The 12439-nt window shown below is 67.9% G+C and overlaps 1 protein-coding gene and 1 long non-coding RNA gene across 5 annotated transcripts in view; one reads left to right on the top strand and one right to left on the bottom strand.

Moving 5' to 3' along the window:
- Positions 1-12439, top strand: part of LOC127050841 (interleukin-27 subunit alpha-like) — a 39837-nt gene that overhangs the window by 25686 nt on the left and 1712 nt on the right. The window contains exons 1-6 of one of the 4 annotated variants that reach the window (XM_050952424.1): positions 161-257; positions 3129-3213; positions 7403-7482; positions 9906-10134; positions 10728-10915; positions 11659-11763. In XM_050952424.1, the coding sequence (XP_050808381.1) occupies positions 10122-10134; positions 10728-10915; positions 11659-11763 (306 nt within the window). In that variant the 5' untranslated portion in view covers positions 161-257; positions 3129-3213; positions 7403-7482; positions 9906-10121. Of the gene's footprint in view, positions 1-160; positions 258-3128; positions 3214-5076; positions 6277-7402; positions 7483-9905; positions 10135-10727; positions 10916-11658; positions 11764-12439 lie in introns of those variants that run through there. The other 3 variants (XM_050952423.1, XM_050952425.1, XM_050952426.1) reach the window with 3 other exon arrangements.
- On the bottom strand, positions 2352-2832 carry LOC127050876 (uncharacterized). The gene is made up of 2 exons (XR_007774341.1): positions 2761-2832; positions 2352-2668 (listed from the first exon to the last, which is right to left on the bottom strand). It is a non-coding gene; the product is annotated as an uncharacterized LOC127050876 (long non-coding RNA).

Genomic DNA, 12439 nt, shown 5'->3' with positions numbered 1-12439 from the left:
CGGGGCATGGGCTGGTCGGAGGGGGCGGGGCTGGGTGAGGAGGCGGGGCACGGGCTGGTCGGAGGGGGCGGGGCATGGGCTGGGTGAGGGGGCAGGGCTGGGTGAGGGGGCGGGGCACGGGCTGGTCGGAGGGGCGGGGCTGGGTGAGGGGGCGGGGCTGGGTGAGGGGGCGGGGCATGGGCTGGTCAGAGGGGGCGGGGTGACCAATGATCCCGGTGAGACCGGCCAGGACACCCACAAGCTCTTCCACCGCACAGGTGAGCGCCCCCGGGGGCAGCAGGATGTGGGGCAGGGCTGTTGGACAGAGGGATGTGGGGTGGGGGGAAGGGATGGCATGGCGGATGGGGGGCTCGTGCTTGGGGGGCCAGGGGAGGGCTGGGGAGGAGGGCGGCGCCCCCAGGGTGGGGCTGGGGCTGGGGCTGGTGGAGCCGAGCCGAGCCAAGGCCCCTGGCTCTGAGCCGCACATGCTCCCCCCACAGCAAGGTGCCCGACTTCGTGAAGATGTTGGCGCCGAGGGCTCCCTGGTGTTTCACGAGAAGGCCTGGAACACCTACCCCTCCTGCCGCACCGGTGAGCCCTGTGACGGGCACTGGCCTGGGGGGGCGGGGGAGTGTTACTGGGACTGGCTGCCTGGGGGGGGTGTGATGCAGTGGGGACTCTATGGGGGGATGGGAGAGCAGGGGGTGACTTTAGGTGATGGACAGGACCTGTAACCTGAGCCAGGAGGGGAGGTCAACGCCTTTGCTGGGAAGCTGGACAAAGGAAGGAGCCTGCTTGGGGGGGAGGGGGGTTGGTCAGTTTTGGTTTTGGGCTGGGGGTGCAGCACAGGGAATCCCAAGCTAGGATTTAAGCTCCCTGAAGCCCCAGAAGGACTTGACTGAGGGGTTCTGCCTCCAAGCTCTGCTGTATCCTTCGTTCCCGTTGTCCAATAAACCTTCTGCTTTCCTGGCTGGCTGAGAGTCCTGGGAAATCGCAGGGAGCTGGGGGTGCAGGGCCTTGTGACCCCCCACACTCTGTGACACCTGGTGGCAGCGGTGGGACGTACTGCACCCCATGGACGGTGCTTCCTGCAGTAAGTGACTGGGGAGCAGTAAAACAAAGGGGGGATAACGAGGACCAGGCGTGCTGAAGGCTCAGAGAGGGACGGTTTCAGGGGGCAGTTAACCTCTGGGAGTGTGTGACCAGCGAGAAGGACTGTTGGAGTAACGGGGTCCCCCTGAGGACTGCAGCGAGCAGTCCCAGGGGCGGAGGAGTCTGAAGCTCGACCCTGGCAGAGAGGGGGTGACCTGAAGAAGGGCTGGTGCACGAGGGGTCTCCCTGGAGCCGGTGGAAGCTGAGAGCACAGGCCGGAGAGTGGCCAGCAGAAGATGTGTGCTAAGCGCCTTAAGGGCGACCTGGGGAGCTGTGCAGGCAGAGGGGGCGGCGCGTTGGCAGGTCCACCAAGGCACAGCTAATTGCCCAGCTGCAGGAGAAGGATCGCTTGGCTGAACCGAGCCCAGTCCCTGCAGGAAGCCGCCCGGGCCCCAGGGCCTGACATGGCTGGGAGGGGTCAGACTGCTGCCGAGAACATCCTGAGGCCCTGCCTACCTACACCGAGGGGAGGGCTTGGGGGGAGCCCAGCGAATACCGAGGGCACCCTGACCCCAGCAGTCAGCAGGGGATCGTCCCGGCAGAGCTCCCTGTCCCTGGAGCAGAGGCGGCTGGAATATGACAGGGAGCTGAGCCCCGCCCCCTGGCAGCTTCGCCCCCAGTATGCCCCATGGCCTGGCCAGGCCCCGCCCCCTGTGCCCCCATCCCTGGCCCCTGTCAGCTCCGCCCCCCCGGTACGCCCCATGGCCAGGCCAGGCCTCGTCCCCCCATCAGCCGCGCCCCTGGTGCCCCCCAGGGCCAGGCCAGGCCTCGTCCCTGGAGCCCCCAGCTCCACCCCCTGGCAGCTTCGCCCCCCAGTATGCCCCATGGCCTGGCCAGGCCCTGCCCCTGTCAGCCCCGCCCCCTTGCCCCCATCCCTGGCAGCTCCGCCCCCCCCGGTACGACGCATGGCCAGGCCAGGCCTCGTCCCCCCATCAGCCCCACCCCTGGTGCCCCCCCAGGGCTAGGCCAGAGCCCATCCCCATCAGCCCCGCTGCCCCTCCAGTACGCCCAATGGCCAGGCTAGGCCCCATCCCCCCATCAGCCCCGCCCCTGGTGCCCCCTCCCCGTGGCCAGGCCAGAACCCGTCCCAATCAGCCCCAACCAGGCCAGCGTGAGTCAGCCCGGCCCCCCAGGGAAGGAGGCCAAAGCAGGGGTGTCACGGAGCATGGGGGAGTCAGGGCCCTGCACCCCTCTTCCTGGGACCCCTAGTGACTCTCAGCCAGCCAGTAAAACAGAAGGTTTATTGGACAACAGGATTGCAGGTTACAGCAGAGCCTGGAGGCCCAACCAGGACCCCCCAATCGAGTCCTTCTCGGGGTTCAGGGCGCTTGGATCCCAGCACAGGATCCCCTGAATTCCCATCACCCAGCCCCAAACCGAAACTGAACTGCCCCTCCTCCAGCCGGCGGATTCCATTGTCCAGCTTCCCGGGCCCAGGTGCTGACCCCCTCCCCGCTACCTGGCTCAGGTTACAGGCTTAGATCCTGTCCCTCCCCTAAAGACACCCCCGGCTCTCCCCTCCCCACACAGACAGACCCTACTGCATCACACCTAGCGCCCCACTGGGGACGGCACTGAGCACTGGGGAGAGCCCCCCCTGCCGAGCCCCCCACCCCCAGCACAGCGCACCTTGCACCCCACTGGGGCCAGCCCTGAGTGCTGGGGAGACCATCCCCCACTGAGCCCCCACCCCCAGTACAGTGCCCCCTAACAGCCCACTGGGGCCTGCCCTGAGCGCTGGGGAGAGCACCCCCCGCTGAGCCCCCCACCCCCAGCACAGCGCCCCTTGCACCCCACCTGGTTCAGGTTACAGGCTTAGATCGTGTCCCGTCCCTATAGACACCCCCGGCTCTCCCCTCCCCACACAGACAGCCCCGACTCCATCATAGGGGAGAGCCCTGAGGGTGGGTGTCCCCCCTTAGTCAGCGCCAGCGAGACCACTTACCCATAATGCTCTGTTCCCCCCTTGCTGACGGCTCCCTCCCTGCCCGGGGCAGGTTCACGGTCTGGACACGGGAGACATGGAAGGACATGGAAGTCGTTCACATAGAAATCGCTGACCGGACCCAGGTGTCCGAGGAGGTGAGAGCCCCCCCACAGCTGATGCCCCTCACTCCCGACCTGCAGCCCCTGCCAGACCAGCCCTGCCCCCCCCCAGCACTGCCAGTACCCCTCACTCCCGACCTTCAGCCCCTGCTAGCCCAGCCCAGCCCCCCCCCCGATCTGCCGGTGCCCCTCACTCCTGCCCCACAGCCCCTGCTAGCCCAGCCCTGCCCCCCTCCAGCTCTGCTGGTGCCCCTCACTCCCGCCCCACAGCCCCTGCTAGCCCAGCCCTGCCCCCCTAGCTCTGCCGGTGCCCCTCACTCCTGCCTCACAGCCCCTGCTAGCCCAGCCCTGCCCCCCCCCGATCTGCTGGTGCCCCTCACTCCCAACCCGCAGCCCCTGCCAGCCCAGCCTTGCCCCCCCCCCGATCTGCCGGTGCCCCTCACTTCCGCCCCACAGCCCCTGCTAGCCCAGTCCTGCCCCCCCCAGCTCTGCCTGTGCCCCTCACTCCTGCCCCACAGCCCCTGCTAGCCCAGCCCTGCCCCCCCCCAGCTCTGCCGGTGCCCCTCACTCCCAACCCGCAGCCCCTGCTAGCCCAGCCCTGCCTCCCCCCCCCAGCTCTGCTGGTGCCCCTCACTCCCGACCTGCAGCCCCCCCCCCCCCCCCGCCGCCCCAGTCCGCTGGTGCCCCTCACTCCTGCCCTGCAGCCCCTGCCATCCCAGCCCTGACTGCAGGGTGTCCGGAGGCGGGTCAGCACTCCCTCTTTCTGTGGCAGGATTACAAAACAGACAAAGATCCGGCTCTTTTCACATCTGTGAAGGGCCACAGTGAGTGTGAGTGGCCAGGGCCACTCGGTCCAGACTGGAAGGTACCTGCTGCCTACTTAGATCAGGGAGAGAGAGGGGAGGAGCTGGGAACCCGGACTCCTGGTTTCATGGTGCCATGTCTGCACCTGTTTGCTTCGTCACATTGAACACAGTTTGTTGAGGAAAAATGAACACTGCTTTTGTGAAGGGAAATCAGCCTCCCCAATGTGGGAATTACGGGGGGTTGACAGAGGTGGACATGGGGCACCCAGGGGATATAGGGAACGTGGAATTTCAGAAAGCCTTGGACAAGGCCCCTCGCCAAAGGCTCTTAGGCGAAGTCAGCTGCCAGGGGATGGAGGGGAAGGTCCCCGCAGAGTCGGTCACTGGTGACAAGACGTGAACAAAGGGCAGGAGTAAACGGTCAGTTCTCAGACTGGAGAGAAGTAAATCATGGGGTCCCCCAGGGATCTCTGCTGGGCCCTGTCTTAGTCAACAGTCATAAACGATCTGGAGAAGGGAGGTGGCAACATCTGCAGACGATACAAAACTCCTCAAGGTAGTTAAGTCCCAGGCAGCCTGCAAAGAGCTACAAAGGGTCCTTCAAAACTGGGTGACTGGGCAACAACCTGGCAGGTGAAATTCGGTACTGAGAAATGCAAACCCTGCACATTGGAAGCCACCAGCCCAGCTGGAACGACGGGGCTGAATGAGCTGGTACCACTCAAGGACGATCTTGGAGTCACTGTGGAGGGTTCTCTGCAAACCTCCCCTCAACGTGCAGCCGCAGCCAAACAGCAACAGAATGTTGGACCCATTAGGAAAGGGAGAGAGAAACTCTCCTATTGCCTCATATAAATCCCTGTGTCACGGGGTCCCCGGGCGATGTTCTGGAACTGCTCCCCACAAAGCCAGGCAGGACTCTGGGGAGCCTCCTCTCCCTTGGAGCAGACTTGTTCAGGGCAAGAAGCTCCCACGGCTTCACCTCCTGAGTCTCTCCTTGGAGCATCAGCATCCTCTGCCCCTCCGTGCGCTTCCCACAGTGAGCCCGCCCCAGCGGGGTCCTGGGGGGGCCACAGGGTCCTGCACCCCCACTTTGCAGTCAGACGTGACTCTTAGCCAGCCAGTAACACAGAGGTTATTCAATGACAGGAACACGGCGTAGGGCAGAGCTCGTTAGCACAGAAATCAGGGACTTTCAGCCAAGTCCAGCTTGGTGGGAGGGGAGCCCAGAGCCAGAGCTGGTCCTCCCTGCACCCCAAGCCAGCCCAGACTGACTCCTTCCAGCTGCCTGGCCCATTGCTTCTCCTCCAGCCTTTGTCTCGCCCGGGCTGGGTCTCCGGTTCAGCCATAGCATCCCTGCAGGCAGCTGGAGCAGCCCCCACAAGTCACACACCCCTATTCCCACCACCTGGACATTGGTGCAGCACACAGGGAAACTGAGGCACACAGCATTCATGCCAAACAGTAAGACTCACATAGGCTCACATACAACATAACAAGGGAGAATCCCCCTTCGTCACACATGGGACGCTCACACCTTGACCACTGTGTAGATCTGGTCGCCCCACCTCAAAGCAGAGAGACGGGACCTGGGAAAGGTTCAGCAAAGGGCACAGAAAGGATGAGGGGACTGGAACAGCTGCTGTGTGAGGAGAGATTAGTCAGACCGGGGCTGGTCAGCTTGGGAAAGAGACGGCTAAGGGGGAGTATGGTAGACGGCTACAAAATCATGACTGGGGTGGAGAAAGTAGATAGGGAAGTGTTATTTACTCCTCCTCGTGACACAAGAACTAGGGGCCCCCCAATGACATTAGTTGGCAGCAGGTTTCAGTCAAACAAAGGAAGTATTTCTTCTCCCAATGCCCGGACAGCCTGGGGAACTCGGTGCCAGGGGGATGCCATGAAGGCCAAGGCTATGCCAGGGTTCAACAAGGAACTAGCCACGTTCCTGGAGGATGGGTCCATCACTGGCTAGTAGCAGGATGGGCAGGGATGCAACCCCCTGCTCTGGGTGTCCCTTGAGACACAACAAATCCTGCCTGTTGGCAGGGCTGATGTGATGTCCCTTGGGGCCCTGGTCGGCCGGCAGCGGCTGGGGCTGGGCGCCAAGCTGGACACTAGATCCATGCTCCAGAGGGGATGGACCGAGTAGGGCGGCTCCGTCTTACGTCCCTTGTGTCCTTTCCTGGCGGGAATTGGGCAGTAACAAGGAGTCTCCCCACATGTGCGCCTACAAGCTGATGACGGTGGCTGGTGGGGCCTGCAGGGCCGCATAGAGCAATTCATACACAAGGTGAGACGGCGCCGGCGGCCCCAGGGCAGGGACACGGGGCCGTTCCTCCCTGGGGGGCGTTGGCTCCCACCTGCCCCAGGCCGGGGACCATGGGGCCGTTCCCGTCCGGGGGACGCCGGCTTCCCCCTCCCCAAGGCAGGGACACGAGGCCGTTCCCCTCTGGGGGGCGCCGACTCCCCCCCGCCCCAGGGCAGGGACACGGGGCCGTTCCCCTCCGGGGGGCGCCGGCTTCCCCCCGCCCCAGGGCAGGGACACGGGGCCGTTCCCCTCCGGAGGGCGCCGGCTCCCCCCTGCCCCAGGCCGGGGACCATGGGGCCGTTTCCCTCTGGGGGGCGCCGGCTTCCCCCCGCCCCAGGGCAGGGACACGGGGCCGTTTCCCTCTGGGGGGCGCTGGCTTCCCCCCGCCTCAGGGCAGGGACATGGGGTCGTTCCCCTCCGGGGGGCGCCGGCTCCCCCCCGCCCCAGGGCAGGGACACGGGGCCGTTCCCCTCTGGGGGGCGCCGACTCCCCCCGCCCCAGGGCAGGGACACGGGGCCGTTCCCCTCCGGGGGGTGCCGGCTCCCCCCCGCCCGAGGACAGGGACACGGGGCTGTTCCCCTCTGGGGGGTGCCAGCTCCCCCCCCCGCCCCAGGACAGGGACACGGGGCCGTTCCCCTCTGGGGGGTGCCAGCTCCCCCCCCTGCCCCAGGACAGGGACACGGGGCTGTTCCCCTCCGGGAGGCTCCGGCTCCCCCCCACCCCAGGCCGGGGACCATGGGGCCGTTCCCCTCCGGGGGGCGCCGACTCCCCCCGCCCCAGGACAGGGACACGGGGCCGTTCCCCTCTGGGGGGCACCGGCTCCCCCCTGCCCCGGGGCAGGGCTGGCTGGCTGAGGGGTGGGGAACGGGACACGGGGCCTGGCCCCTCTGGCCCCACAATATGACGCCTCTCTCTGTCGCTGCCCCTAGCAGGAGCAACGCCTCTTCACCAATTCCAACCGGCAGCTCTTCTGGCTGGACAAGTGGGTGGATCTGAGCATGGACGACAATCCCCGCATGGAGGAGGAGACGCAGAAGGAGCTGCACGAGGTGGGGGCGGGGGGGGGGGGATCTAGCCAGGGCTTAACCCCGCCCTCTCCCCCTTGCAGGTGAGGCAGAAAGGTGCAGTGCGGGGGCTGACGGCCAGAGACAAGTGACCCCTGGCCCGTGCCAGCAGGACACTGACGTGGTACGTGCAGGAAGGGGCGGCTGGGCAGGGCCAGGGAGAGGGGCGCTGGGCCTGGAGGGCCCCCTCCAGCTGTCCACCTTCCCTGGATTGGGGCTTTGGGCTGGGGGGTGAGGGGCTCTCAGGACAGGAGTTGGGGGGCTGGATCTGGGGTCCGCGGTTTCTTGCTAATGCCCCTGTCTCCCCTAGGACTCTGCCCCCTCCCACCTGGGAGCGAGGACCCAGCTGCCTTCGTGGGACCCCAGGGATCCCCCTTCTCTCTCCATCCAACCGGGGGTGCTGGGGACCCCCTGCCCTTACTGATCACGGCCTAGTGAGCTCTGGTGGGACAGCCCCCACCCGGCCCCCCCACCCAGGCACTTCTGGGGCAGTGGGGGGTGCTGGCCCTGGCAACCCCCCCCAGCTGTCCCAGGTTTCAGCAATCATGGTGGGGGGAGCAGGGAGCCCCCGGAAGCTGATTTTCAGGGTCGGGGGAGGGGAGGATACCCCGGGCCGGGCAGCCTCCGCTGGGGTCCATGCACCCGGGGTGGGGGCAGTGGGGGGATCTGCCCCCAGGGCCCCCCACGTTCTGTAACTCAGGATGGTGCAAAAACATGATCAATAAAGAACTTGTCAGAAACGAGCTGTGGCCAAAGCTGCTGGGGGCTCTGCTCTGGGGGGCACTGAGGGCTGCTGGGCCGGGGATGCCCAGTGGGTCCTGGCCCGAAACTGCCTCTCATATGGGAACTGCTGGAAACCACCTGCCCTGCTGGGGGTGGTGGGGGGGGAAAGTTCCCTGTGGGGGCCCCCCTGCTTCTGGGAATCCACTCCTCCTCCCTCGGGTGGGGCCGCGGGCTGGTGACACCCCCTCCCCGTATGCAAATTACCCCACCTGGAGCCCTGTTGGGCTGGGGGGGCCACAGGTGGGACCCCCGCCTGGCTCCGGTGCTCCTGGGCTCTGCTCTGAGCTGGGGCTCGGGTGCCTTGTCTGGGGCCGGTGGGAGGATCTCAGGGGCTCACCCTTGGGCCGGGGGGCTGCAGGCAGGAACCAGCGGCAGTGGCCTGGGGGGGGTTACTGGGGGGCCGTGCCCGGAGGAGTGTCCCAGCCCAGGCGCTGCCCATGACGTGGCTCCAGGGAGAAGGGACCAGAAACAGCCCTGGTGCCGGGCACAGCTGGTTTCGCCCAGTGCTTTCAGTTAAAGCCGGCGGCTCTCGTGAGGCTGATCCGGGAAACTACGGCCCAGCGCCGGCGAGGGGTCCTGTGCCCACCCCTAGCGTCAGGTGAGGGGCCCAGCCCCTCCCACCCGCCCACTGGGCCCCAGATAGGATGGGGTGACACTGACATTTTCCTTAGGACAAAGCTTCTGGGAAATCCACGTGCCCCGGGTGAAACCCCCTCGCTTCCCCCGCCACCAGCTCTCGCTCTGCACCGGTTTCTTTAGCTCAGAGATTCATGATGCAACCCCAGAGCTTCCTGCAATAACCCCACTCCACTGCCCCCCCAGCACCGCAACTCAGCTGTGTGCTGGGGGGGCAGGGCTGGGCTGGCAGGGGCTGCGGATCAGAAGTGAGGGGCACTGGCAAAGCTGGGGGGGGCAGGGCTGGGCTAGCGGGGGCTGCAGGTCGGGAGTGAGGGGCACCGGCAGAGCTGAGGGAGTCCAGGGGGCTGCAGGTCAGGAGTGAGGGGCACCGGCAGAGCTTGGGGACAGGGCTGGGCTGGAACGGGCTGCGGGTCGGGAGTGAGGGGCACCGGCAGAGCGAGGGGGGGCAGGGCTGGACTGGCAGGGGATGCGGGTCGGGAGTGAGGGGCATCAGCAGAGCTGGGGGGGGCAGGGCTGGACTGGCAGGGGCTGCGGGTCGGGAGTGAGGGGCACTGGCAGAGCCTTGGGGGCAGGGCTGGGCTGGCAGGGGCTGCAGGTCGGGAGTGAGGGGCACTGGCAGAACCTGGGGGGCAGGGCTGGGCTGGCAGGGGCTGCGGGTCGGGAGTGAGGGGCACTGGCTGGGCTGGGCTGGGCTGGACTAGCAGTGGCTGCGGGTCGGGAGTGAGGGGCACCGGCAGACTTGATGGGGGGCAGGGCTGGGCTAGCAGGGGCTGCGGGTCGGGAGTGAGGGGCACCGGTAGAGCTGGGGGGGGGCAGGCTGGGCTAGTAGGGGCTGCGGGTCAGGAGTGAGGGGCACTGGCAGGGCTGTGGGGGGTGGAGGACAGGGCTAGGCTATCAGGGGGTGCAGAGCGGGAGTGAGGGGCACCGGCAGAGCTGGGGGGGGGCAGGGCTGGGCTGGCAGGGGCTGCGGGTCGGGAGTGAGGGGCACTGGCAGAGCTGGGGTGCAGGGCTGGGCTGGCAGGGGCTGCGGGTCGGGACTGAGGGGCATCGGCAGAGCTTGGGGGGGGAGCCCAGTGGGTTTCTCCTTCCAGCCCCACGTGTTCAGTTTTATGATCCCTGAAACAGGAACCGCTGAACGTCCCTTGACAAACCGCAGGCCGGGGGGGGGCACGGATGGGGGGGCTGTATCGGCTCCCGATACTAAAAACAGAAACTTGGAGATTTTGGAGCGAGCGAAAATGAAACCGGGCCAGGGCAATAAAAGCCCTGGGGGACTCGGACGCTGGATTCATCCACCTGCCGGCCGGCCGGACAGACAGACGGCAGCGCCTGCACACCAGGATGCGGCTGGGTGGTGAGTGTGTGGGGAGCAGCTGGGCCTGTGGGAATCGGGCCCCTCAGCGGGCCTGGGGCGAGCGGCCCTGACCTGGCACCAGAGGGCGCTATGGGGCGGGAGTGAGGGGCACAGGCAGAGCAGGGAGGGGGCAGGGCTGGGCTGGCAGGGGCTGCGGGTTGGGAGTGAGGGGCACCGGCAGAGCTGGGGGGGCAGGGCTGGGCTGGCAGGGGCTGCGGGTCGGGAGTGAGGGGCACCGGCAGAGCTGGGGGGGCAGGGCTGGGCTGTCAGGGGCTGCGGGTTGGGAGTGAGGGGCACCGCTGACCATGGTGTGGTGACCTGGGATGGTGTAAACCGGGGATACCCAGTGCCGGGGTTGTGTCAGTGCTGCGTGTCGCTAATTTTAAACTCAAAACTGCCCAAAATATCCCAAAGAGAAGAGCCCTGAGCACGGTGCCTGCGGGTCCCCTGACACTGAGCTTTGCCGGTGCCCCTCACTCCCAACCTGCAGCTCCTGCTAGCCCAGCCCTGCCCCCCCTGAGCCCCTCACTCCTGCCCCGCAGCCCCGGTGGGGCTCTCCCTGGGAGCTGACGGCTCTGCTCTCTCTCTCTCAGGACTCATGCTGCTGCTCCAGGCGCTGCTGAGCTCCGGGCTCCCGGCGCTGGGGTTCCCTGCGGCCGGGCAGGGCCCCGGGTTCAACGGAGTCGCCCGCTGGGGCCGGGAAATGCAGGCGGAATTTGGGAGCAGCTTGAAACTTGCCAGGAAACTCCTGGTGGAGACGAAAATCCTCACGCAACAATTTGTATGTCCCGGGGGGGGCACAGGGGACCCCTCGCCTGGCGCTGGGACGCAGCCCGTCGGGGGGGCGAGCTGGGCACACGGGGTTCCCTCACCTGGCGCCGGGACGTGGCCCCTCTAGGGCAGGGGGGCTGGGCACATGGGGACCCCTCGCCCGGTGCTGGGACATGGCCCCTCTAGGGCAGGGGGGGGGAGCTGGGCATATGGGGACCCCTCACCGGGCGCCGGGACATGGCCCCTCTAGGGCAGGGGGGGCTGGGCACATGGGGACCCCTCACCTGGCACTGGGATGCAGCCTGTCGGGGGGGAAGCTGGGCACACGGGGTCCACTCGCCTGGCGCCGGGACATGGCCCCTCTAGGGCAGGGGGGGGAGCTGGGCATATGGGGACCCCTCGCCCGGTGCTGGGACATGGCCCCTCTAGGGCAGGGGGGGCTGGGCACATGGGGACCCCTCACCCGGCGCTGGGATGCAGCCTGTCGGGGGGGGAGCTGGGCACACAGGGTCCCCTCGCCCGGCGCCGGGACGTGGCCCCTCTAGGGCAGGGGGGGCTGGGCACATGGGGACCCCTCACCCGGCGCTGGGATGCAGCCTGTCGGGGGGGGAGCTGGACACACGGGGTCCCCTCGCCTGGCGCCGGGACGTGGCCCCTTTGGTGGGGGGCTGGGCACATGGGGACCCGGCGCTGGGGCAGCGTCTCGGGCAGCGGGGGTCCTGGTGGAGGTTTCAGCCTCTCTTCCCCCACCAGGTGTCGGAGCGTCTGGCCGGTGCCAAGCTGCCGTTCCCCAGCCTGTCAAAGTCGGGGCTCCTGCCCCCCACGAGCCACACAGCCCAGCAGTGGCTGGCCCTGCCGGTGAGCGGCAGTGGGGGTGCTGAGGAGAGGTGGGGGGCAGTGGGGGGCTGGGTGCAGTGGGGGAGCTGAGGAGGGGCGGGGGGCTGGGGAGTTGCAGGGGGCAGTGGGGGTGCTCGGGAGGGGTACGGGCAGTGAGGGGACGGGGGGCAGTGGGGGAGCTGGGGAGGAGTAGGGGCAGTGAGGGGGCTGAGGAGAGGCGGGGGCAGTGGGGGAGCTGAGGAGGGGTGGGGTCTGGGGAGTGGCAGGGGGCAATGGGGGAGCTGAGGAGGGGTGGGGCAGTGAGGGGGGTGGGGGGCAGTGGGGGAGCTGGGGAGGGGCGGGGGGCAGTGTGGGAGCTGAGGAGGGGTGGGGGCAGTGGGGGGCCAGGCGCAGTGAGGGGGCTGGGGGCAGTGGGGGTGCTGAGGAGAGGCGGGGGGCAGTGGGGGGCCGGGCGCAGTGGGGGAGCTGGGGAGGGGTGGCGGGCAGTGGGGGTGCTGAGGGGGCAGGGGGGTGCTGAGGAGAGGCGGGGGCAGTGGAGGTGCTGGGGAGGGGCAGGGGGGACTGAGGAGGGGCGGGGCCAATGAGGGGGCGGGGGGCAGTGGGGGTGCTGGGGAGTGGCAGGGGGCAAGGGGGGTGCTGAGGAGAGGCGGGGGGCAGTGGGGGTCCGGGCGCAGTGGGGGTGCTGAGGGGGCGGGGG

The sequence above is a fragment of the Gopherus flavomarginatus genome, chromosome 5, assembly GCF_025201925.1.
Source record: "Gopherus flavomarginatus isolate rGopFla2 chromosome 5, rGopFla2.mat.asm, whole genome shotgun sequence".
NCBI classification, from domain to species: Eukaryota; Metazoa; Chordata; order Testudines; family Testudinidae; genus Gopherus; species Gopherus flavomarginatus.
Note: the sequence above shows the minus strand (reverse complement) of the source record. Positions and strands in the feature narration are given on the sequence as shown.